The sequence below is a fragment of the Giraffa tippelskirchi genome, chromosome 7 (genome assembly GCF_054371585.1).
Source record: "Giraffa tippelskirchi isolate mGirTip1 chromosome 7, T2T-mGirTip1v1.2.pri, whole genome shotgun sequence".
Taxonomy (NCBI): Eukaryota; Metazoa; Chordata; class Mammalia; order Artiodactyla; family Giraffidae; genus Giraffa; species Giraffa tippelskirchi.
The window spans coordinates 27093798-27114996 of record NC_137281.1 but is presented as its reverse complement, the minus strand read 5'-3'; the positions used below and the strand labels follow the sequence as shown (position 1 = coordinate 27114996).

Sequence of the window (21199 nt, the reverse complement as noted above, 5' to 3'; positions counted from 1 at the left end):
GAGGACTGAGTTATAGTTAGTTGTAAAGTGCCTGGAATAGTGCCTGACACACACCAAGTGCTCAACAATTGCCCCCTGGTGTAGGTGTGGACACACACTTCAATTGCACTGTCTGAAAAAATCATATGGCTCCCTCAACCACAGTTCAAAGATAGAAGAACTGGGGGACATTAGGGGTGCCATCATAATGTTAGTATGAGGCTTTTTCACTTTGAAATAACTCTTGGGCCTGTGTCTGCCTAGAAGAGGTGGCAGGTGGAGCTCTATGATGTTCTGAATGATCCTCCCTGAGGGTCTCAGGAAAGCTGTCATACAAGCCCCTCCTCCACTTTACCTGCAGTCCTTCCTTTTGGATTTTAGATGTATGCCCTCCAGTCCCCCTGGACCCCAGTTCCCAGCCCAGCTTGCCCAGGCCCTGGGAAAACCATTCCAAAAACAAGAAGCTACTTGGCAGAGGAACACCAGCTCTGTTACTAGAGAATAGTGGCATCCACACATCCCTCCTCCCTCTGCCCCAGCCCTTGGGCTACCTTTCCCATCAGCCCAGGTTCCTCATGTCTTGAGATGGCGTTGCCCACTGGAGCCTCTCCTGAGGTGGCCTTGCCCCTCCCTACTGTCCCTGAGCTGACTCTTCTGACTCTGGAGGTCTTGACCAGGGCCCAGGACACCAGGCAATCAGAGAGCCCGGCCTCACACGCCCCCCCCCCCCCCCAGGGAGCCTTGCTGAGCTTCCCTCTGTGCTCAAGTTCACTCACATCCTTTCTCTCCATCAAGGCTCTGAACCATCCTCTGGGGTCCTGAGTAGTCTTATAGGACCTTTGGGCCATCCTCTGGGGTCCTGAGTGGATCCCTGCTTTACAGAGGAAGAAACTGAGGATCAGAGACGGGAAGCACCTGGCCTGAGGCCACACAGAGAGTGAGGACAGAGCCAGGACTCCTACCAGTTGGCCTCCCTCCAGACTGTGCTCTCATGCCTACAGTGAGCTTTCCAGCTGCCGGAGTCAGGGTCTAAGGGGTGATGTAGGCAGAGGAACTGGGATTCCAATAGCTAGCACTGTCAGCAAGTAAGGCCCAGAGTGGGGAGTTTTGCAATAGTTCAGGCAGTACAGAGATGAAAGATGACCACACCACACTGACTGGGCCTGCAGAGCTCCAGACACAGGCTGCTTCTCTTATCAGGAGCTTGGCTTCATCCTGTGATCTGGCCCCTAAGGACACTCCACCCCACTTGTCATGCATCTGTGAAGCCCAGTCGTGGACCGGATGGAGCCTCATTTCAGTTCAGTTCAGCCACTCAGTCGTGTCTGACTCTTTGCGACCCCATGGACTGCAGCACACCAGGCTTCCCTGTCTTTTGATAGAGCCTCAGTTTTCTCTCAGAAAAACAGAGGGTACTGGGTGACCCAGGAGAAGATCACCTAGCATTACATGTCAGAATCTCAGGTTCTTACCCCTAAGATAATGTTTTCCCAGGGCCACCTGACTGACCCAGCGACTTACTCAATGTTCCCTGTGCCCCATGTGGGCATTGGATGGTACCCACATGAGTCCAGGGTGCTCTACTCAAGAAGCCTGGCCTGGGGTTACTCCCACCCATATGGCCCAGGTGAAAGGTTGTTTCTTCCCCAGGGAGAGGTGGCGCGAATGGAGCCAGCTGTTGGCAGGACCGGTCCTTAAGGCCCACACAGAGCTGGCCAAGTTGCCGCACAGCTGGACTGGGGATTCTACACGTGACTGGCCTCCAGGCCTGCCTGGCAGGTGGACTCCCAGTCTTATCTGCCTTTTCCACCACCCACTTCCCTTGTCCTCCACACTCACACTCCCCTCCACCTCCCAGCTTGGCCCTTCCTTTCAGTAACACATGCTTAGTACAAACAGATAAACTAACCTTGTCAGAGCCTGGGAAGCAGAAACAAGTGGCTCTGTCACTTCCCCCAAACCAGGCTCCGTACTCCCATTGATGTGGCCATGCATGGACCACAGGGGAGGCCGGCAGCGTGAACTAATGTGAAGGGGAATATGATCCAGAAAGAGAAACGTGGCCCAGGCCAGATGAAGCTGCTGGTAACCCGTACTTCCCTGATCTTGCCTTCCCTGTTCTCTCCCATACCTGACTCTTTAAATCCCACAGTGATGGTGAATTCTCCATAATGCTGGCTAAAGAAAACATAGAAACTACAGAAAATTTAAAGGAAAAAAAAATCAAGGTCACTGATGACTCTGCAACTCAGAGCCAACCACAGACACCATTTTGGCATCAATCCTTCCTGTTACTTTAGACATCTTTGGAGTATATTGGTATATACTTTCCATGGTCATATTCAATATACAATTTCAGATTCTACCTTTTTCAAGTTATTAAACCATATCAGCCTTTCCCCAAGGACTAATGATGACAGCTGAAAATGGGTTTTCCCTGTTTGAAGTGCTTTACCTACATGAACACATTTAACCCTCACTACAACTTGGTAAGTATTATTATCATGCAGAATTTACAGATGGAGAAACTGGAGTCCAGAAGAGTCACACAGCTTATAAGTGTCAATGTTGGGATTCAAGCCCAGTAGCCTAGCTCATAACCAGTGCTAAATCATCAGCTACTCTAGAGTCTTACGGAATATGATATTACTGACCGTGTAGCATAAATCATATTCTGTAGATGTAACATCCTTCTTCACCCATCCCCTACAGTCTTACTGGGGTGAGGCTGTTGTCAACAAGACTATAGGACACTCATCCTGTAAACAATTTTTTGTGTGTTTTGGATGGTCTCCCAAACCAAATTTCTCGGTCAAAGGATAGGGTAGTTTTGTTTTTAATATTTATTTGGTTACCCTGGGTCCCTGACCACCATCACCCAGTTCTGGACTTCCACATCATGACTGCTTCCAGACCCACATGGTCCTGGCTGAGAAAGTCAGCACGTGTGAGAAGGGTTAGGAAGTGCCTGTAAAAGAGACTGCACAAACCAGAGGGGAGCCTCTGCGTATATGTGGAGGGGGAGATGGGGGTGAGGACTTTAAATCCACAGGGAGGAAGCCTGCGGGCTAAGAACTCAGTGCTCAGGTGTTCCGCTCCAACCTTACTGGTGCTCAGTGCTTGACTCACACTACCTCAACTTTAAGCCCATTGCATAGATGAGCAAACTGTAAAGGGGGTACAGGCTGGTCAGATTTTCTAAGAGCCAAGACCATTGACAGTGACTTATCACCCCAAGGCAGGGATATGGCTGTGGGCTGATGGGAGAGCTGGTTACAATTTCTTTCACCCTCTCACCTTCTATTGATGATTAAAAGAAGATAAAAGTCGGACTGCCCAGCTCACCGCAGACACACCCACCATCTGACATCTGCGGGGTGGACATCGTCCCAGACTGTGGCAGGAGCTGGCTGGCTGGAGAATGAACTGGATTCTGTGCTTGAGCCTCACCCTCCTTCTGGTGGTGCAGACAGCCTGGGGTAAGCCCCCACCCTTCCCTGGTTCAAGAGGGACATAGGCCACAGGGACAGGCCCCCAACTCAACCTCTCCTGGGGGCAGCAGGGTAGGGACATTTAGAGATCTGGGTGGATGGGGGTGCTGGGCAGCTGGGAGCATGGACATTTATATTTACATTTTTATAAAATGTATCTTATAATTTACATAACTATATTTATGATTGTATACTTATATTCTTTATACAATTAATACTGTATGAAATTCTTATTATGTTAGTATATATATATATTAGTGTAAGTGTGTGTGTGTAAAATCATCATGTAACCACCAACCAGATCAAGATCTAGAACATTTCAGGACTTCTCTGGTGGTCCAGTGGTTAAGACTCTGTGCACCAATGCACTGGGGTGGGTTCCGTTCCTGGTCAGGGAACTAAGATCTCACATAACATGAGGCAAGGCCAAAAAAACAGAAAAAGATCTAGAACATTTCCAACATCTGACATATACCTTCCCAGTCAATACCCTCAAAATAACCACCACCATTCTGATGGCTATCATAATTCAGTTTTGCCCATATTAACACATTAATTTTTTTTCTTGGTTACATGCAGAAACTTAGCTCCCCAGCTAGGGATCAAACCTGAGCCCTCTGCAGTGGAAGTGCAGAGACTTAACCACTGGACCACCAGGGAAGTCCCCACATTAAAAAATTTTTTTAACTTGAAACTTTGCTAAAACAACTTTTAGCATTCTAGCACATTGTCTTCTAGTCTTTTTATTGCATATTTGTATATAGCTGTGATATAAGCACTTAAACAATTTTATTCTTTTTCACTTAAGATCATGCATAAACAGTTTATAACCTGAGTTCATAATTACATTTACTTTTCCTGATCCACAGATACAAATAATGCTTCTTGTCCCCACTATGGCAAGTATGACTGTGATTCATAAAGTCTTTAATACATTTCTGACTATTTTCATAAGGGTGGACCTAGAGTGGAATTACTGAACCAAAGCATGTGAACATTTTACAGCTCTTATATATTTTGCCAAATTATTTTTTCGAGGTGGTGTATCAATTTATCTTCCACCAACTGCATATGTGAGTGTCCTTTTCATTGCATCTTTGCCAGAATTGGATGCTATCATTTTTTAAAGACTTCTTTTTTTTGGATGTGGATCATTTTTCAAGTCTTTACTGAATCTGTTACAATATTGCTTCTGTTTTATGTTTTTGGTTTTTTGACTGCGAGGCATGTGGGACCAGGGATGGAACCACACCCTCCCTGCATTGAAGTACAGAGTCTTAACCACTGAACTGCCAGGGAAGTTGAGGTGCCGTTGTTTTTAATTTATTAGGTGGAAATTGTAACTCTTGGTTTTAATTAGTGTTTTATGACTTCTAAAAACAAGGAATATTGTTTTCATAAGTGCTTACATATTGCCTCGGGGTAGCAGAGTTAGGACCAGGAGCTCTTCTCATCAGCTCTGATTCAGGGGTGTAGAGCTCTCTGTCACATGCTTAGGTGCTCCCAGAGGCTGGGGTGATAACAGTAAAACATCACTGTTTAAAGCAGAGCTCTGATGTGAGACAGTCTGTGTCATCTTGGACAAGTTATATACCCCTTTGAACCTCCATTTCCACATTTGTGTAGTAGGAAAATATAAAACAGTTACCTTATAAATTTTTTTAGGCAGATGAGGTGAGATAGCATAAAAGTGTTTGGCAGAGTGCCAAGTTATAATAAAAGATCAGTCAATCATAGTCATTAGCTATTCAATCATGAGTGGACCCAGGATTCAGGGCAAATCTGAGTAATATGATAGATCTTGACCTCCTGGCTCTGTCCTATGAGATCTCAAGCTGGTCACTAACCATCTCTGGGCCTCAAGGCCCCACCCTGCTCCTCCAAGGGCCATTGAGTAGCCTACATGAGAGGACCATGTGAAAGGGCCTTGTAAGTTGTAAGGGACTACACACACACAGAGGAGGTTTGAGATGGTCCCTTGCCCCCACTGGCATACCTCCATGTCTGAAGAGTCACTATTGTGGCCAGTTCTTTGTGCCCAGATATTGCTCATGTAAGACCTGGGGACGTGGGCAGAGAGGGCACCTGCACCTGGGGTGTGAGGGTGTGTTCTTACCACACCAAATGTTGTTCAGTTGCTCAGTCACGTCCAACTCTTTTCGATCCCTCTTTGCTGCCTGACTGCAGCACGCCAGGCTCCTCTGTCCTCCACTATCTCCCAGAGTTTGCTCAGATTCATGTCCATTGAGCCTACTGAGTCAGTGATGCTATCTAACCACTTCATCCTCTGCCACCCCTTCTCCTATTGCCTTCAGTCTTTATCAGCATCAGGTCTTTTCCAGTGAGTCAGCTCTTCACATCAGGTGGCCAAAGTATTGGAGCTTCAGCTTCAGCATCAGTCCTTCCAATGAATATTCAGGGTTGATTTCCTTTAGGATTGACTGGTTTGATCTCCTTGCAGTCCAAGGGATTCTCAAGAGTCTTCTCCAGCTCCACAGCTCAAAAGCATCAATTCTTTGGCACTCAGCTGTATCAATGCTATTCAAAAAATGAGTTGCATCAAAATCTCCTAGAAGGGGTTGTAAATCTAATTTCCTGATGTGACCTGAGATTCTCTTTCAGAGGATGTAGAATGGGACCTAGGAATTTGAATTTCCTGATGATTCCTCCAGAGGATTCTAATGCCTAATCAAGTTCAATAATATTAGATTTGCTTTCTGTCATTTTGTAGGGTGAGCCCCCAGGGAACCAGGGCACAGAAAATTCGGCATTTTGTTTTGTTTTTTGACCATGTGGCTTGTGAGATCTTAGTTCCCCAGCCAGGGATTGAGCCTGGGCCCTTGGCAGTAAGAGTGCAGAGTTCTAGCCACTGGACCATCAGGAAATTCCCCCAAAATTTAGTTTTGATAAAGGGGGAGGAGGAGAAAGAAATGGCAGGGGTGCTTCAGGAAGGGGAAAAACAAACAAACAGACATAGCTTTGATATCTTAAATCAAATACACTAGATAAAATTACTAAGAGGAACACAAAAGAAGTAGACAATGACACAATTGTGAAAAGCTTCAAGCTGGTGCGGTGGCAGATGGGTCAAGGTGTTTCTGGTGTCCAGGGTGACCCTTCTCTTCTCTTTCTAGGTGCCTTGCACACCAAGGAGCCTCTAGTGGATACCAAACATGGGACACTCCGAGGAAAACAGATACACGTGGGGAAGACACCCATCAATGTCTTCCTAGGAGTTCCCTTCTCCAAGCCTCCTGTGGGTGCCCGCAGGTTCGCTGCCCCAGAACCCCTAGAGCCTTGGGAAGGAATCAGAGATGCCACCACCCATGCCCCTGTGTAAGAACCAGAGGACTGTGGGGTGTGAGGTGGGCAGATCCCAAGCAAGGCGGTGAACCCAGGCCCTCTTCTGGGCCAGGGTTTGAACAACTCACTGAAGAGTGTGAACAACTCACTGTGTGGCCACAGGCAAGCCTGGGGACCATTCTGGGCCTCAGTTTCCAAACCTATATAATGAAGTAGCTGGTCTAGATGGTATTTAAGGCACTGATAAGGCTGTTTTTCATTCTCTTGTGGGAAGGCTCCAGGCAAAGAGGAGGTGCATACTGATTGTACCCCCAGGACCTGCTGGGGAACTGAGTTTCCCTAAATGTGTGTGAGGAACAGTACACACACACACACACACACACACACACACACACATAGAACCCTGAGCTCTTCCCTCTTCCTTGGTGCTTGAACCTAAGAAGCCCACATGTCACCCCCAGCCCTTCACTGCAGAATATGGGGAAACCTGGACTCAGTCGCAGTTTCAATGTCCCAGGGTCTTAATGCAACCCCTAGCTGGGCCTGAATCACATGAGCATGTTGGGACAATGACTGCCCTTTGAAGCACTGGGCTTGGCAGTTTACCAAGAACAAGTATATTTACTGTTCACTCAGACCATTGAGTAACGCACTGTCCAGAACATTCTGTGATGAACATTAACACTGTTCAGCATCGGTCGGATGAATTACTGGATTTAGAAAAATGTCTACTGTAAGAACCCGGGTGTCAGGTGATATAAAAAACTACAACTACCTGGGTATCTAGTTGTTAAAAAACAGGATGTCCACTGTTAGAACGTGATTGACTGTTACTGGAACACTGGGGTGTTGGTTGTTAAACTACTGGCCATTACTGAGAGAAGCCTAGGCATTCTGAACATTGTGTGACTGTTATTTGGAACTCCATGGATCAGGTGACAGAACATGGAAAAACCATTGTTGGAACACTGAGGATCAGGAGTTTTGAGATTGAGGTGTCCCTTGTATAAACATCTGGGTGTCAGTTGTGGGAATATTGGCCACTGGCTGTTTGGAACACAGAGTGTCAGGTGTAAGAATTTGTGGATAACTTAGAACAGATTGTGGGGTGGTAATTAAGGGGAGAACAGGGAGAAAGAAAGCTCTTACAGAGATGGTGGCTTTGACCAGGGTAGTTACAGTGGAGGTGGGTGGGAGTAGTCAGGCTCCAGATTTATTTTGAAGGTAAAATTGACAGGATTTTCTGGAGAATTGGATGTGAGTCACAAGGAAAGAAGAATAATCAAAGATAATGACTAGTTTGGAGGCAGAGCAGCAAGGCGAATAGAGGCACAATTTACCTTAATGGAGAACACTAGGGCAAAAGCAGGTTTGGGCAAAACAAGAGTTCATTTTGGGGTATGTTAAGTTTGGCATGTCTAATAGATATCCATGTGGAGATGTGGAATAGGTGGTTTGGACAAAGGGAGCTGGAAGGAGACTAGTCATCAGAATGTTGATGGTGTGAAGTCCTAGGCCTGAAGGACATCAGCGCAGGAAAGAATAATCAGACTGAAAAGAGAAATGAGGATTGAGGCCTGGGGCATTCTCCTGCTTAAGCTGGAAAGAAGAGGAGTCACCCATGAGGTGGCAGGAAAACCAGGAGAGTGGGATTACAGAAGCCTAGAGAAGGAAGTCAGGTGGCAGAGGATGAGCTGGTTGGATGGCATCACCGACTCGATGGGCATGAATTTGAACAAACTTCAGGAGACAGTGGAGGACAGAGGAGCCTGGTCCACTGGGTCACAAAGAATAAGACACGACTTGGTGACTGAACAACAACAGAGAAGCAAAGCTTTGAAGAAGCAGAGAATGGTCAACCATATAGAGGGGCTACCAGGGCAAGTAAGATGATGGGAGAGATTTAGCAAGATGGAAGTCATTGGTGACTTCGATGGGGATGGCTTTAGTGGCAGGTTGGAGACAGAGGCCTCAAATGCTTATAACCCCAGTTCTAGGCTCTAAGAGCCCTGGCCTTCCTGCTGGGATGCTGGATGTGATTTATTGGACAGCATAAAGAAAGCTGAGTGCCGAAGAACTGATGCTTTTGAACTGTGGTGTTGGAGAAGACTCTTGAGAGTCCCTTGGACTGCAAGGAGATCCAACCAGTCCATCCTAAAGGAAATCAGTCCTGAATATTCATTGGAAGGACTGATGCTGAAGCTGAAACTCCAATACTTTGGCCACCTAATGTGAAGAACTGACTCATTGGAAAAGACCCTGAGGCTAGGAAAGATTGAAGGCGGGAGGAGAAGTGGATGACAGAGGATGAGATGGTTGGATGGCATCACTGACTAAATGGACATGAGTTTGAGTAAATTCTGGGAGTTGGTGATGGACAGGGAGGCCTAGAGTGCTGCAGTCATGGGGTTGCAGAGTCGGACAAGACTGAGCTACTGAACTGAACTGATCCTAACACCAACATTAGCTGCTGCTGAGAAGTCAAGCAAAGACAATCTGTAGAAAGAAAGACAAGTTGCCTACTGGTGATATTGGACAGGCTGATAGGTGTGGAAGGAAAGAAAACTTATTGAAAAGTTTGGCCTTGAGGGGAAGAGAGAGATAGATTAGTTGCTGGAGAAGGTGGGTAGTAGAAGATAGGTTTGGACCAAGGTATGTTGAAGTGCTGTGGGGAAGGACTGAAAAGGAGCAGGTGATGATCTAGGGTTAGGGAGGTGAGGATGAATTAAACCTACAAAAACACACATACACACAGTGAAGACAGGCTGGGACAAGAGAAGGGAACACAGGAGTAGGTAGACAGGGTTCCTGCATCCAGCCAAATGAGCCCAGCCCCACCTATTATAAGAATAGCCATCCCCAGGGCTGGGCCAGCATGGAGGAAAGGCGAGATGGCCTGACAGCCCAAGATCCATACAGTGCATAGGCACAGGGCCAAGTGCCAGGAATCAGATGAACACATCTCCATCCCTACCCTTTGGAAGCAAAAACAACCAATCAAAATTACTCCAAGCCAGTATTGTAGTTAGTGGTGTACAGAGGTTTGGGAGGCCCAGAGGGGAAAGTGCCCAGCAGAGACACATATAAGCTGGACCTTAAATGTGAGTAGGAGCTTGCTGGGCAGAAGAGAAGGCATTTGGTAGAGAGAATAGAGACACGGGGGCTTGGAGGTGGGAGGCAAGAGGTCATCTGTATTTGGAGCAAAGAGTGACTGGGAGGAGCTGACTAGATGGGAAGGAGAGTCTAGGTCAGTGTGGGTGAACCTAGACTTTATCCTGGAGGCAGGAGGAACCAGGGAAGGTAATAAGGAGGGGAGTGACACGGTCAGATTTGTGTTGTCTGTCAATCTTTCCGGCCAGGGAGTGGAGGATGAGTTGGAGGGGAGGTGAAGAGGCAGGGGCAGAGTCCTGGCCAGAGTGATGGTGGCTTTTACAGGGCAGCAGCCTTGAAGTGAACAGAGGGGGCCTATTCAAAAGCCGTTTTGGAGTCAGAATAGAGACTGAGGGGAGGACAGGGCATGTAAGAAAGGAGGTGCTCAGGGCACCCAGGTTTCTAGCTTGACAGCACCAACAGGTCTCCAACAGGAGCAGGGAACTGCATCCTTCCTTGGGAAGAGGCACACCAAAGCGCAGGGCAGGGAATGCCAACCTGCCTCTCACCCCTGGACCTAATGTTAGTGGAGACTGCTAGGACAAGGATACACACACACACACACACACACACACACACACACACACACACACACACACACACGTTGCCTGAATTTTGCTTTGGGTTCTAGTCCCTCACTACTGGAACCTGGGTTGAAACCATTCTCCCCACTATCACCACGGCTCTGGACCCCAACTCACATCGTGTCCACAGGTGCCTCCAGGAGTCCTGGGGGCAGGTCACCTCCATGTATTTCAACACACACAAACGATATAAATGGCTGCACTTCAGTGAGGACTGTCTGTACCTGAATGTGTACGCGCCAGTGCGAGCGTGCAGGGACCCTCTGCAGCCCGTGAGTACTCAGCCTTCAACCACCCACCATCCCACTCAAGCACCCCACTGTCCCGCTCAGGCCTCAGCCCTTCTCGCCCAGGTGATGATCTGGTTCCCAGGAGGCGCCTTCCTCGTGGGTTCCGCTTCCACGTACGATGGCTCCGAATTGGCTGCCCGGGAGAAAGTGGTGATCGTGGTTCTGCAGCACAGGCTCGGCATCCTGGGCTTCCTCAGGTGGGCGGGACCGGAAACCCGCTCCTGGGTTCAGGGGCGAGGCCTCCTCGGCACTTGGGCTAAGGGCGGAGGAGGTGAGGATTGGGTGGAAGAAAGGGGGCGTGGCATATGGGGGCGTATCTTCGTGAGGGGCGTGGCAGGGAGGGGTCTAATGCTTGGAGCAGACAGGTAGGTGCTCAGTGGGGCGGCGCCCAGTTATGAGGAAGGAGATGCGGTGGTTAGACCCAGTCTCTGAGGGACAGGGCGGGACAAGGCGCGGGGCTCCCCAGCACCCAGGCGTCGGGGGTCCTGACCCTGATAGTGAGCCCCGCGCTCTCAGCACTGGGGACAGCCAAGCGCGCGGGAACTGGGCGCTGCTGGACCAGGTTGCGGCTCTGCGCTGGGTGCAGAAGAACATCGAAGCTTTCGGGGGAGACCCAGGCTGCGTGACTTTGTTCGGCCAGTCATCAGGGGCCATGTGCATCTCGGGACTGGTGAGTGCAATACCCAGATAGACCTAAGCACGGTCGCAGGACCGCGTGGCCTACGGGTTCTGCACATATACTTGTGCAGATTTGGGTATACAAGAACATTCCAATCCACAGACCTGCCCTCACCACTGCCATGGGTACCACCCCTCACAGCCAAGGATATCTGTTCCATTCAGGGAGGAAACCAAGCCAGCCCAGAAAGGGCAATGCTAAGACTATGAATGTGGTGGGCCAGAAAGATCATCCAGCACTTCCTGCCTCTCCACATTCCCCCAGAGGTCTATGCCCAAAACAGAGACCACTATGTGCCCTCTGGGTAGGGTTGGGGCCACAGATCAGGCGTAAGAGTCGGGCCTAGGTTAGAGACTGGGCTTTGCCCCTAACTTCTGGGGTACTGCTGACCTAGAGTTTGAGGGTAGGTCAGGTGCCCTGTGAGGGACATGTAGCTGGGCAGTCAGCAGGGACCACATTACACAGGACCTCGTGGGCCACAGTAATAACACTCAAACACTTGAGCACATTCCATGTGCCAGTCACTTTTCTAAGCACCTTAAGCGCATTCATTCATTGAATTACCTCAACAATCCAAAAAGAGTATTCCCTTTCTGCACTCTACAAAAAGAGAAGTGTTCTCCACTCTACAGAGGAAGAAAGTGAGGCCCAGAGAAGTTAAGCAACTTTATTGAAAATGCATTGGAGAGTAGGCAAAGATTTTAAGCAGGGGAGTGACACAATCAGATGTGCCTTTACAGTTGGCTCTGTCTGCTGGATCTGGGTTAAAATGAAGTACAGACAGAGGCTTGGAGACCAGCCTGGGGTGAGGGATGGTATATCTGAAGGGGGCTAGTTCTGAAATAGAAGCAGGAAGGATGGACAGTAGAGGAGCGATGCAGGAGGCCAAGTAGACAGGACGGGGCCAACTGCAGCATGCAGATGACTGGAGGAGAGAGGGAAGGCCCAGGTGGATGGTGTGGGTAGGGGACAACACCCAGATGGGGAGTGGCTGGAGCAAGTTTGGGACACATGAAGTCTGAGGTGCCCAGGGGACAGGATGGGGGTCCCATATGTGGTTGTTCTCTCCAACCTGGGTAGCAGGGGAAGGCTAAGAGCTATCAGCTCAGGTAACGGGGTCATGGGAACGATAGGGTCCCCTTCCCATATTCCTAGCCCAGTAGCGGGGGGGGGGGGGCCCTTTTGGTTTGTTACAACAGCAGAACCACTGTAACAACACCAGATGCCCTGGGGGACCCCTGGGGCCATTCCACAGACCAGGACATGGATGCCCAGAGAGTGGAAGGCATAGGCTCTAGGTTTAGGACTCCAACCCAGAACTCCTGTCTCCCCCCTTGCTTCTGCCCTCTCTGGGCCCCTTTAAGCAGCCCAGCCAGGCCAGAAAGGCACCCCAAACTGCCCAAGTGGTCCCCATTTGTGCATGTCATAGCTGCCACTCCCCCCATCCCTGCAGATGACATCACCCCTAGCCCGGGGTCTCTCCCATCGGGCCATTTCCCAGAGTGGCACTGCAGTACTCCGGATCTTCATCACTCCTGATCCACTGAAGGTGGCCAAGGTGAGTGTCTCCTCTCTCCTAAGGTTCAGCAAGGGAGGCAGGATGGGCACACCCCTAAGCACCTCTTCTCTTCACAGAAGATTGCCCAGCTGGCAGGCTGCAATCACAACAGCACAAAGATTCTGGTAGACTGCCTGAGAACACTATCAGGGGCTGAGGTGATGCGTGTTTCCCGGAAGATGGTAGGTAGAACTTCCTTCTGGCCTCTGACCCAGCTGCCTGCATCCTTCCAACCTGGTACCCAGCCACCCCAGGCACTATGCCTCAGAAGATTCCCTTTAGTCCCATCCTCTTCTCTTCCCACAGAGATTCTTAAAACTGCACCTCCAGGAAGACCCCCAAGAGGTGAGCAGGCCCCATTCTGTCTGAACATCTCCTGTGAGCCAGACACTTAGGATACTCAGGCCAAAATTCCTTCACAGGGCTGATGTTCCACTGGGGACAGACAATAAACACTATAAATAAATGAACTATTCACTTCTTTAGGAGGTGATAAGCTAATGGAAACAAAAGGAGGAGAGTAAGGAGGTTGAGCATGTCGGGAGGGGTAGGATTTTAAATAGCAGGAAATGAGAAGTCTCAGCAAAGATTTTCAAGAGATGAGAGACTGCGCTATGTGAATACCTCTTGGTGTCAGCTGAGGGGTGGGAGATGGGGGAATCCTGAGTCTGAGTGGCCTGGTCCTGCCTGTGGCTGGTCCTCTCTCACAACAGGCTGACTGAGCCCCAGCTTTTTCCCAGTCAAAGGGCATATAGCTAGAGTAATATCTGGAACTTGGTGACCTGGTATCTTAGACCAACGGGGTCCTAGGAGGGTAAGTGGGAGGATTGGCTGGAAACTCTGTTGCCTTATAGATTGTGTGGTTCATGAGCCCCGTGGTGGACGGTGTAGTGTTCCAAGACAACCCTATTGTGCTCCTGACTCAGGGGCATGTTGCACCTGTGCCTTACCTTCTGGGTGTGAACAGTCTGGAGTTCAACTGGCTCTTGCCTTTTGTAAGTGAAGAGGAGGGAAGCCCATCACAGTAGGGGTAGCAGAGGATGCCTCTTGAGTGGTGCTGGGTACCAGGTCAGATCCCAGAGGCCTCTCTGGGGATGTCCAAGAGCTTGGGAGCCTCCTGCAGTCCCTGTGCAGTGAGAACTGTACAGGAATGACAAGAGGGAGATAAGTGTATTCTCTTGGAGGTTTGGGGGCCCCAAATCTTTAGCTCATAGTGTGGATGGGTCCTCATGTCCATTCCTTCACCTCCATGTGGCTTGTACATCCTGGGTCCCTCCCTTGCTCCTGGGTGGATCAGGGCAGATGCCTGAGCTCAGGAGGGCCCTCCTGGCCCCCACTGCAGCTCCAAACCAAGTTAGTGATGGAGAGGTTGGGAGCAGGAGTGTGGGAAAGGGTCATGGGCACTCCTGCTCTGAGAAGAGTCTTGGGGCTTGATGTAGCACAGCTGGAATCCCTCCTAATGTTTGGGCCTGGCCTACACCTGGGCCCTTGCCTTGTGGAGCAGATCATGAAGTTTCCGATGAGCCATCTGAGGAAAGAAACCATCATCAAGCTGCTTTGGAGTACCAGCATGCTGTTGGTGAGGGGCCGTGCTGTCACGTGTGCTTTGTTTGGTTGGACAAGGCAGCCTCCCTATTTTTACCTAGTAGCTGCTCTTCACAAAGGGCTCCCAGCCAGGACAGAGATGTTCCTTGGGGGGGCCTAGGGTTTTGCATGGGATCATGTGGCTGCTACTGGGCAAGGCTCTTCAGACTTCCTTGGAGACACAGCAGGCAGTTCTCATGCAGCAAAAACACTGGGATAAGAATTATCAAAGGGGAAGACCTTCCCAGGAGGCTCCTCATCCCCCCACACCCAGGCCAAAAACTCCTGGGGGTGCCGAGCCTGGATCCAAGTCACTGGTGTGCCTACCTCTACCACTGGTGAGCTGGCACCCCACACCTCAGGGTGGGTATGACTTCCCCACCTAGAATGTCACCAAGGAGCAGTTACCACTGGTGTTGGAGGAGTACCTGAGTGATGTGGATGACCACGACCAGAAGATGCTACAAAAACATGTGATGGACCTAGCTGGGGATGCTACCTTTGTGTACTCCACACTGCAGGCTGCCCGCTACCACCGCAGTATGTGGGGTCCTCAAGAGTGGCCACACCCTGTCCACTGGTGCTGCTTGCCACTGGGCTGACCAAGCACTCACTCACCCTCTCTGTACCTCTGGGCTGATGTAGAATTCCAAGTGGCCACAGAAGAGGGAGCATGCTGTCAATTGCAGAGAAGAGAGGCTGTTCCTTAGGGCTGAGGAGGGCAAGGCCAAGGCCAGCCCAGAGGAAACAGCCTAGGGTGGTCAGGGAAGGTCTCCTGGCTGTGAGGAGAGGCCTCTATCGGGGTATCTTAGAGATCCTCCCCAGGCTGACCCAGGCTTGGGCAACACGTGGGTGAGAGGTCAAAGGAGGGGCTGGAGAAGGTAGACACTGAAGAAACTTAAGTGCCAAATAGAGAGAGGAGAGGTTCAGTGGAGGGAAGAGGAAGGCTTGCCACAATCCCATGAACTGTTTTCACATCCCTAGTCTTCAGATGACTTGCAGCTCTGAGAGGTTGGGTGTCTGGCCGCAGGTCACATGGCTCATGAGTAGCTAGGTAGGATTTGAATCTGCTCCCTGGGTTCTGAAGCCGAGGCTCTTTCCCCTACTTGATGCAGGTGGGTGGGATGCGTGGGGTGGATGAGAAGCCTGGGCTGAGACTTTTTCAGCAGCCTTCGCTGGGTTCCTTTGTTCCTAGATGCTGGCTTCCCTGTCTACCTGTACGAGTTTGAGCACTATGCTCCTGGCACTATCATAAAACCCCGCACTGATGGGGCAGACCACGGAGATGAGATTGGCTTCGTCTTTGGGAGTCCTTTCTCCAAAGGTGCCGAAGCCCCACCTGACTCCCCACTGGGTGTCTAATCTCTCCACCTTTGTGCTCTGACCCCACCCTCCCTGACTGACCACAGGGAGTTAACTAGCAAATTCTTAATCTGGAATGCTTCCCAAATGAAGGCCTCCCAGCATGGAAGCAGTGGGGTGGGATGTCCCCATCTCACGCTCTGTTCTAAACACCACCGTCCATTCTGCCTCCAGGCCATTCCTCAAGCGAGGAGAAGGCACTGAGCCTCCAGATGATGAAATACTGGGCCAACTTTGCCCGCTTAGGGTGAGTCTGATCCCCCAACACATGTGAGTGGTCTTCCTACCAGTGTTAGACCCAATGGTCAGCTCTTTCAGATATTTGTCCTTGTGTGTCCCATAGAAAAGGCACCCGGGCCTAAATGTCCCTAGAATGTGCCTCTCTTCGTCCCATGACCACATCCTTCATTCACTCAAGCATTCCACAGTCACTGCCAATGCGCTTTTTTGTGGCCAGCTCAATACTGGGAGCTGGAATTCAAAGGTATTGTAGACATGATCCCCATCTGCCAGAAGCCTGTTAACGGTTAACAAAAATATTAAGTTATCATCTGGCATGATGAGAATTGTGTTGGGGGAGCAGAAGGCACTATGAGAGCATAGAGGAGGTGTCTGACCGACCTGGGGTGGGCAGGGGCGGCTTCCTGGCAGAGATGACTTCTGAGCTGAGCTTTGGGTAGTCTTGCAACTAGTTTCCCATCTCCACGTTCTCTCTCCTTTCTCTCCATCCTCCTGATGACACTCAAGGGATCTTTCTGAAATATCATTTGACCAAGTCAACCACTTAAAACTTCATGGCTTCCCTTTGTTCCCGGGTAAAGTCCCATCCCCTTCACTTGGAACAAAAATCTTCAAAATTCTTCCTGTTTCATCTCCTCTCCACACCTATTCTCTTGACACACTCTATATTTTCACCTAATCCTGTACTTGTGCTTTCTTCCAAAAGCCCTGGGCTTTCATTACCTCCAACCCTTTGCACATACAGTTCCCTCTGCCTTGAAGGCCCCTCCCACCACACTTTTCCTCCTCTTTCCTAAAGATCTGTCTAAACATCATCTCTGTAAGGCCTTCTTGAACCCTACCTCCCAAAGGGAAAGTGAATGAGGGAAAAGTAACAGAAGGAGGCAAGATGAAGACCAGCTCAAATAATCCTCTCTCCTTCCTCCTGGGCAGAAACCCCAATGGTGGGAAGCTGCCCTACTGGCCACGCTATAACAAGGATGAGAAGTACCTGCAGCTGGATTTAACCACAAGGGTGGGTGTGATGCTCAGGAAGGAGAAGATGGCCTTTTGGAAGAGGCTGCACCAGAATTAAGGACCTGAAAAGCAAGGCAATTTTGAGGGTGGCTCTGCAGGAGGGAGCCTTAGGGATTGTCCCACCACACAGGCCTTGGGAAGACTGGCCATGGACATATCTGGAACAAGCATCCTGCCCTCCCCAGTCCAGGTCCTGCAGAGCGTCCCTATTCCTTCCATGGTAGAGCCTTAGCCTGTTTGTGGCCTAGAATCACCCTCTTCAGCCTGACATCCCATGATATCCAGCTATCTCACTGACCATTGGGTTAGTCCAGGCCCTTTCTGCTGGATTCTGCCCAGCTACCCAGACTCAGAACAAATGCTTCTTTTCCTTCTCCAAATCCTCCCACCCATCAAGGTCAACTTGAAGCCACTTCTTATGGGAAGTCCACCCAGATTGCCACTGCCCCACCATTGCAAACAGTTTGCCGTTTGCCATTCATCCTGCTCAACCTTATGCCTTTTCACATCGGACTGAGGCCTTGGGCAAGTTATATGTTATAAGGAGTAATGGTTTGACAGCTGGGATCTTCTCCCCTTTCCATACCGATTTTTCCCAGGACCCCTTCAAAGCCTGGCCACAGAGACAGTCCTTAATAAAGACACGTTGACTCGCCCTGAATTTGTGTCCATCTGTGAAACAGTTGGGTGAAGCGGATGGTTTCGCGATTTGAGTCCTTGGAGGGAGGGAGCACTGCTGGCTTCTCTCTGCTGGGCTGAGCCTGTGCTGCTTACTCAGTCAAGGAGAGCTGCTGCAAAGTTGCCTGGGCTGCAGAACACCTGGCTTTTTTCTTCACTGTCTCGAGTGCACCCTTCAGGACATCCATACTCCATGCTCACTTGTCCACTGGGTGAGGCCTTCGTGCTGCATTCAGACTCCTTACTCTCTGGTCTCTCTTGTAACCTGGGCATACCCTCACTGATCCCACAGGTTTTTTGTTTTATTTGGGGACTTTTTGTGGGTTTTTTTATTTTTGGAAAATATACACAACATGCAATTTACCATTTTAACCATTTTAATTTCAGTGACATTAAGTACATTCACATTATCATCATCATCATCCATCTCCAGAATTTTTTTATCATCCCAAACTGAAACTCAGCGTCCATTAAACAACAGCTTCCTATGCGCCCAAACCCTGGTACCCACTATTCTACTTCCTAGCCTATGAATTCGAGTATTTCAGGAGCTTCGTGTGAATGGAATCATACAGTATTTGTCCTTTCGTGTCTGGCTTTTTTCAAGGCTCACCCATGTTGTAGCATATTTCAGAATTTTATTCCTGTTTAAGACTGAATTATGTTCCATTGTATGTACATACCACATTCTGTTTCTCTATCTGTGGATGGACATTTGGGTTGTTACTACCTTTCAGCTGTTGTGAAAAATGCTCTGAACATGAGTGTAGGGTCCCACAGGTTTTGTGCTATAAACTATAATGTTGATTAGGTTCTTTATTCCTAGAGGGTTTCCTTAGTCTCTGAGACAATTGGAGGCTGCAAAGCCCCATGGGGTGAGGGACACCCAATCCTCCATACCCTCACATCTAAGCCTCCCACAAAGGGATGATTGGAGGAGGGAGTAGAGCCCCTTTCGGGTAAACATTTATCTTCATGACAATGCTGGCACATAGATTTTATTATCCCGTTTCTACAGACAAGTAAACTGAGACAAGAGACATAAAAGTCCTTGCTCAAGGTCATGAGCTAGTGGTGGCAGAGTGGGAATTTGATCCAGACCTGTCTGACTCACCCTGCCACCTCTATCCAGACCTGGAACAACCCCTGCGAGAAGGTGGCCCCCAGAGGAGGTGTGACAGCTCCAATTTCAGGGGAGGAATAGCCAGAAGTCCCTGTCTACCTCTAACCAGGGAACAGGTGACTAAATAGCCATTTCTCAGTGAGAGCCAGAGTGAGGACTGGGAGCTCAGCCCCCTGGAGGGCGGTCCTGGGCAACTGATAGAGAAATCAGCAGATGCTGACTGAGGTCTAGCTGGGCTTCACACACACACACACACACACACACACACACACACACACACACACAATGCCTACATGGGACGTGCTGCCCTGGGGATCCAGAGGCCTGACCTCAGGCTGGTCCAGGCCTGCTTCTGAGGCTCCCTCAGTTCTTCCCTCAGACTTTCTCAGGCAGGGCTGGGGAAGGGAGCTTGTGGGAACAGCCCCCCACCCATAGGCTAGTCTCTTCCGAATCAGAGGGAGAGCAGCTGAACCGGAGCCAGGGCTCAGCCAGCTGCAGGAGCTGCAAGGATCATAAAGGAATTCCGAGAACCCTGGCACCTTCTCTAAGAACTCAAGCTAGCAAGAACTCTGATGGGCAACCTGGATGCTGCGCTGGGCCCCTGCCTCTCGTAGTCCCTGCCTCATATCCTCCCTTCTTGTCCGCTCTTCTAGGATGTCACTGCTGGATGAAGAGGTTGGAGAAGGCGACAGACTGCCGTCTTCATCCTGTCTTCATGCCTTCGCTGGGATCCCCCGATGGCCACCCAGAGTCCTTCCTAAATCCCCTGTCGCAGGGAGCCCTTCTCAGAACTGATTAGATCTTGGCGAAGACCCCAGGGCGCTTCTGTGGCTTTTCCGCACGTTTACCGCGGCTCGCCCCGGCCACTGTGAGCACAAAGGCGCACCGCTGCAAAGCTGGCCTGGGAACGGCGCGCAAAGGCGGGGTTCAGCGGGCCCCTTCCTCTCCTCCAACACCCCCAGCTCCCTACCCCCAAAGCAGCAATTACCGGCAGAGGCGGCCGGGGAAGGGCCAATTAGTGCGGGAGTCGCAGCCCCTCGGCTGTGCCCGCGCTGACCGCAGCCCCCGCAGCGCCGCCGCCGCCGCTCGCCCACCGCCGCCCTCCCTGCCGGGCAGACAGCGCCAGCCGCCTGGGAGCCCCGGGGGACGCGCCGTCCGGCCTCCCGCCAACTGCAGTGATGGATCCAGCAGCCTGGCGTGGGGCCAGAGCCCGGGCGGACGCGAGGGCGCCGGGAGCTGCAACTTGCTGCTGCTGGGTGGTGGGGGCGAGCAGAATGGGGCCTCCCTCCCTGTGAAGACTCCTGAGCCCCCGACGGCTCGCGCCTGGCGCCTGCCTTCAGTCGCCAGGCAGGCAGGCTGCAGGGGCACAGTGGTGGGCTGGGGTAAGAGGAGAGGTTCCTCTTACAGCCTCACGGTCCTCTGACTTGGGGACCTCCAAGGCTCCTTCCTAGGGTGGCCAAGCCCAGAGCAGTTCCCTGTTGGCGGCCTTAGCAGGGCCTGGCTTGAGAAACCCTGGGCTTATGCTTGATAAAGCTCCAGCGGCAGGCAAGGTGGGCAGAAGGGTGGGTGGGCAGTGTGGCACCGCAGGACCCTTTTCACTGAGAAGCCAATGCATGGACTTCCTCCCCTGGGTCCCGGCCCTGCACAAGCTGCCTTGCTCACCTGTAGGCTTTGAGACTCAAGGGGGATCAGTCTTGTCCTTCGGGAGCTCACAGGCTGCCTAGACAGAATTGCCAGGGACTTGGCTGGGATCCCAAGCTCATGGAAACTCTTGAGGTCCAGGGAGGCTTCAGGTGAAGGAAAGAGGTGGCATCGCCACTTGAAGGCTTCCCCTTCCCCAGCCGACTCCTTTCTAGCCCAGACTGGACACACTGGGGCCCTGCATTGGGGGCGGGGTGGGCCTATGCCCAGGACACACTCTGGATGAGGCTGGGGAACGGAAGAAGCAGGGGAGAAGGGTTTAGTGGAAAGGCTCACAAATGAGGTTCACCAGAGATCCTCTGTACAAGACTCCCATTTCCTGTGCCACACAGGGCCAGGTAAGAGGTGCTGGGACCTCTGACCAGTCCTGCACACAGTGTCCTGGGGTTCAGAGTGGCCTTATTTCTATGCCCCCATGGTTCCCCAGGTGGTGCTAGTGGTAAAGAATCTGCCTGTCCAT

At 50.8% G+C, this 21199-nt stretch overlaps 1 protein-coding gene across 4 annotated transcripts; it reads left to right on the top strand.

Moving 5' to 3' along the window:
- The first annotated feature begins 3400 nt into the window (after positions 1-3400).
- On the top strand, positions 3401-19855 carry CES4A (carboxylesterase 4A). Of its 4 annotated transcripts, XM_081513267.1 has the most exons (14): positions 3401-3458; positions 6605-6806; positions 10638-10779; positions 10861-10994; positions 11314-11467; positions 12930-13034; positions 13112-13216; positions 13341-13379; positions 13889-14029; positions 14539-14613; positions 15005-15158; positions 15814-15942; positions 16155-16227; positions 17154-17893. In XM_081513267.1, the coding sequence occupies exons 1-14, from the start codon at positions 3401-3403 to the stop codon at positions 17293-17295; spliced, it is 1653 nt and encodes a 550-aa protein (XP_081369393.1). In that variant the 3' UTR covers positions 17296-17893. The 4 variants fall into 4 exon arrangements, with proteins under 4 accessions (XP_081369393.1, XP_081369394.1, XP_081369395.1 ...); XM_081513268.1 differs by lacking the exons at positions 3401-3458; positions 6605-6806 and adding an exon at positions 7714-7845 and having other exon boundaries at positions 10555-10779; XM_081513269.1 differs by lacking the exons at positions 3401-3458; positions 6605-6806; positions 17154-17893 and adding exons at positions 7747-7843; positions 19692-19855.
- Positions 19856-21199: the final 1344 nt, after the last annotated feature.